Raw genomic sequence first — 4,423 nt, 5'->3', positions numbered from 1 at the left:
AAAAAACATGTTATTCAATATTTATTTGTGATTGCATAGTAAATTAAATTAAATTATATAATATATAACAAATAAACTTAAACCCACATAGTCCGCTTAGGCGCCTAGGTTTTAGGCCGTAACTTGCACCTAATTAGTGCCTAGCGTCTTTTAGAATGTTGCCTACAATATTGTTTTTAATCTTTCATATAATCTATTATTACAAAACTCTATCAACTTAAGTTATACAGTCATATCGAAATAGTGATTATGTTTACCTCAAAATCTTACATTTATTTTAATCCCCAAGGTAGAGTCACACCCTAAATTTGATTCATATATGTTATTTTGAACTCATACCTCTATTTTCTCTTACTATATATTTGTTTCTTTTCACCAGACCTTTCATCTGTCCAATCTTTTTTTCATCAACTACAAGCACTAGTACAAAAAACACTTTGCACAACGTAGGTCCTTCGTTGTGCAAAGTCAAAAAACGTCGTGTAAAATTAACGCAACGAACCTTCATCGTGCACCAACCGTTGCGCCAAGGCAGTGACAACAGGGTTTGCGTGACGAAGAAGTAACCTACGTTGCACAAAGTGGGTTTGCGCGACGTAAGGACCTGCGTCATGCAAAGTGGTTTTATGCGATGTAGGTTACTTCTTCGTCTTGAAAACCCTTGTTTTTTTTTTTTTTTTTTTTTGGCAAAAAAAAAAAAATATATATATATATATATATATATATATTTTAATAAATATTGTAATTAAATTCTAAACAATAATTAATAAACCAAGAAAAAAAATTTAATTATAAAATATATGAAAATATACATACAAGACGTTTGAACAAAAAAAAAAAAAAAACTACAAGAAGTAGTCTTCTATACATCAGGCTATTGGGTATGTGTATCGGCTAGGAGGTCAAAGGTGTGACTAGAAAAATACAAAAACTAAATTACAAAGGTTTCCAATTGTAGTTTCTCTATCAGCAGATCGACTGTAAGTTTTCTAAAATCTTTAACCAAGCAAAAGTTTCGATAATATCTATCCCATGGTGGATGTGTCACCTTTATTATCCATCTCCATGCTAGATTCCAGGACTGCAGCATCTAGCACTACTTCATTTCCGCAATCTCATAGGCATTTTCATCAACTGTATTCTTCTAGCCTGTAAGAGCAGTTCCACCGTGGTCTTTTGCCCAGTGGACTGGCGATGGAATAGGGCCAGATAGCCCAAGCCACTTGCCCCAGCGTGTGACAGCCTAAGGGAGAGGCTTGGCACGAGTTGCTAGCCTAAAGGCAATGTGACGTAAGGCTGACGTCGGCCACTTTTTTATTGCCGGAAAATGGCCTGCGAGGGCTGGGTTTCTTCGCCAGATTCTGGAAATGGGGAAAAACAGTATGCATGCATGTCAAACCTTAGTAATTTCCAACTAATTTTCACATGCAAAGAGGCATTTAAGTACCTGGATTGGATTCAAACTGGGCAAGGTTTCAGAGAAATTGTAAGGGGTTAAAGCTTTGGTTTCGAACTAGAAAAACACCACAAATCTTGTCTCAAGCAACATTAAGACATAATGAAACAACATTTGCATAGAGGACCTCACCTGGGTTCGAGTTTCAGATCTTGAAGCTCTCGGCTTCAATGGTGGTTTACATCGTGATGGTCTGATGACGCATGCAATGGTATAGCTCGGATCCTTTAGTCCAGATATTAAGGTTTCATGGTTTTGGAGTTTGATTTGTTTAATTTTCAAAGACGAAAGTGGGTGAGAGCTCTCGAAGCTCTAGAGAGAGTGAGAGTGTCTAGAGCTTAGAGAGAGAGAGAGAGAGAGAGAGAGAGAGAGGAACTTCAGAAAAATAGAGAGAAGTGAGAAAGATGAGTGGAAAGAAAGGGAGTGCCATGAGGGAGTGGAGAGTGCACGGGAAATTCCAAGCAAGTTGCAAAAAATACTATTATTTTATTTACCTATTGTCAGGGCTATTCAAGTGTAAGGGTGGAGATGCAAAAGATGATTACTATTCACTAGGTGGATTAAATAGTGGATAGCCCTGGGGGGCCTTTCCCACGGTGGAATTGCTCTAAAGGACATGACAGGTTATAATCCTACAATTTTCTATTCAAGTTTATGACTCAAACCAATACCACATTATAAAAGCAGGGAAGAAGGGGTGGGGGTTAAACCTGAAAGGTGCTTCTCTTAGATTGGTAAGTATAGGTTTCCTCAATCACCTAAACCTTCCTTCCTCCCTAGTCCAACAAGAACACCTCCATGTTCATACACAAAACACACATACAAATCAACAAAATTGCAAAAACTTCAGACAATCAACTCGAATCACATCACGAAAAACTTCAGCAAGAACACCTCAATAATTGCTATCTCTACCTGCAAACACATAAGCACATGGATCAGATGACTAAAATATACACAAAAGTATGCCTTTACACTTTTATTGTTTCCTACCACCTGCATAAAAAGCATATACTTGCAAGTATGAGTCTCTAACATTCCACATGAAAAACTGATGCGATAAGTAGATCAAATTTTCAGCAAATAGATTTATGAGTCTCAACATTTCACAAGTGATATACTTGCGAGTAGATAACTGATCTGTTATACAATTTTGCACAAATGTTGGTAATGATGACCGTTAACAAATAGATTAAAAATTTAGAATCAACTAGAAAAATGCGGGTTTTGAAACCATAATGCAAGACATGCATAAATAATTTCGACAGAAAGACATGAATTGTTGATGATGGCCTTGAACTTTCTCAGAATTATAAGGTTTGTGTTGTGGAGCTTGGGCATGCATTGTTCTCACAATTTGGGTAGAAAAAAAAGAAGAAAGAAGTAGTACATATACGGTTTACGGAATTCCAAATAAGTAGTACATATACATACACATTGTTCCTAAGCTCGAATTCCAAATCCCGTTTACGGAAACTACAAAATTGAGGAAACAGTAAGTGAATCCACCTTGGCTTCACAAGCAGTGACATCATAGCGAAATAGCCTTCTCTGCATGCGATCCTCCCATTTGTACCATGGAGTGGTAAACAATTTTATTCCATAATAATTGTTAACTACAAAAGGAAACAAACAAAGCTGGTGATTCTTTCTTCATCTCCTGTTTATCAATTTACCTCCCTCAGAAGCAGTGAGTCAAGAAATGCAACGGGAGGCTCTCTTTTCTCATGTCCGAGCAAACCCGTGTCACCATCATTCACGTTCAGCTTCTTGAAGGCATACAATGGAAGTTTTGCACCTACGCAAACCGAAAACGGTACACAACCCAATCATAAACATAAAATCATTTTCTTCAAATCCAAAAAAAAAAAAGAAAACAAAAAAAGAAAAAAGAAAGAAGCTTCGCTCCTACTCCAACCCGTATATATCGAGTAACTGACAAATACCCAGATAAGAAATAACGCCCGAACCTGTCGAAAAACACGAAATCAACAAATGAAGCAATTTCTTGACAACATATCACATAGGGAGGTTTGTTTTGCAAAACACCAATTCAAGTACGTAAAAGATAAAGCAAAAAAATTCAAATTCAAAGTGGAGGACATTTAAACAAATACCTGGAATGCAACATTGGTTAAGGCAGTTGCGGCCACAACCCCCGACGCGGCGGGCACCTTCCAAGGCTTCCATTCTTCTCGGCCCAGGTTGGAAACAACCTTGATTCACCTTCCTCGTCCCCAATCTTTGACATGCATACAGAAAATGGAATTAAAATTGGAAATCCAGAATCGTTCCAAAAACTGAAAGTTTTTATTTTGAGAAATCACACTAGGGACCAGCCACGAAGAGAGGATCATTTTTACCTCTTGGTTGAGGTCCAGTTCCGGCAGACTTTGCCAGAAATTGCCGGGAATACCCACGGTCACCATTTCTTAGATCTGAAATTGAGAAAATTCGGCTGTGAATTTGGAGAAACTAACTTGAGGGTTGGAAAGAGGAAGGGAAGATGATTCTGGAGGTATGACCGAGAGGGAAGAGAGAGGTCTACGGGAAAGGAAGATAGTTGGGGTTCAAACTTCGAAAATTGAAAAAAAAAAAAAAACAACGCCTATTTTTCACTATTTTACCGCTAAAATTATTACAACTCGCGTGACGTAAGTATACAATTTGATGTCGCGCAAAATGGTTTTGCGCGACGCCATATTAAGGTGTCGTGCAAGGTATTTCTTTTAAAAATAAATTTTATTATAAAAATTATTGAAAATATGACTTTAATCCTTTCAAATTTAATTTTTTTTTTTTACATAAACCCCACAATAATATATTTTTCTAACAAAAACCCACAATAATTTTTTTTACATATATATTATTCAAATTTTTAAGTGCTATAAGTACAAAATAAATAAATTAAAATCTACTTAGTAAATATATATACCATTGAATTTAATGGGAAACACATTCTACGAA

The 4,423-nt window shown here is 36.6% G+C and overlaps 1 protein-coding gene across 7 annotated transcripts; it reads right to left on the bottom strand.

Annotated features, from left to right (window-relative positions):
* Nucleotides 1–767: 767 nt before the first annotated feature.
* On the bottom strand, nucleotides 768–4,026 carry LOC137740945 (GDP-L-galactose phosphorylase 1). Of its 7 annotated transcripts, none has more exons than XR_015966194.1 (5): nucleotides 3,820–4,026; nucleotides 3,574–3,698; nucleotides 3,403–3,426; nucleotides 1,448–3,254; nucleotides 768–1,361 (listed from the first exon to the last, which is right to left on the bottom strand). XR_015966194.1 is itself a non-coding variant. In XM_068480749.2 (4 exons), the coding sequence occupies exons 2-4, from the start codon at nucleotides 3,644–3,646 to the stop codon at nucleotides 3,124–3,126; spliced, it is 228 nt and encodes a 75-aa protein (XP_068336850.1). In that variant the 5' UTR covers nucleotides 3,647–3,698; nucleotides 3,820–4,026; the 3' UTR covers nucleotides 768–3,123. The 7 variants fall into 7 exon arrangements, 1 of the variants encoding a protein (XP_068336850.1); XR_015966195.1 differs by having other exon boundaries at nucleotides 1,589–3,254; XR_015966197.1 differs by having other exon boundaries at nucleotides 2,167–3,254.
* Nucleotides 4,027–4,423: the final 397 nt, after the last annotated feature.

This window comes from Pyrus communis, chromosome 9, assembly GCF_041283825.1.
Source record: "Pyrus communis isolate YQ-2024b chromosome 9, ASM4128382v1, whole genome shotgun sequence".
Classification (NCBI taxonomy): Eukaryota; Viridiplantae; Streptophyta; class Magnoliopsida; order Rosales; family Rosaceae; genus Pyrus; species Pyrus communis.
Note: the sequence above shows the minus strand (reverse complement) of the source record. Positions and strands in the feature narration are given on the sequence as shown.

Excerpts from the sequence above, each read along its gene's own strand:
- LOC137740945 (XM_068480749.2), bottom strand. The coding sequence starts at position 3,646 with ATGGAAGCCTTGGAAGGTGCCCGCCGCGTCGGGGGTTGTGGCCGCAAC. Across the intron at positions 3,427-3,573 it reads TAACCAATGTTGCATTCCAG|GTTCGGGCGTTATTTCTTAT; the intron begins GTATTTGTTTAA and ends GTTTTTCGACAG. Across the intron at positions 3,255-3,402 it reads GGGCGTTATTTCTTATCTGG|GTGCAAAACTTCCATTGTAT; the intron begins GTATTTGTCAGT and ends CGGTTTGCGTAG.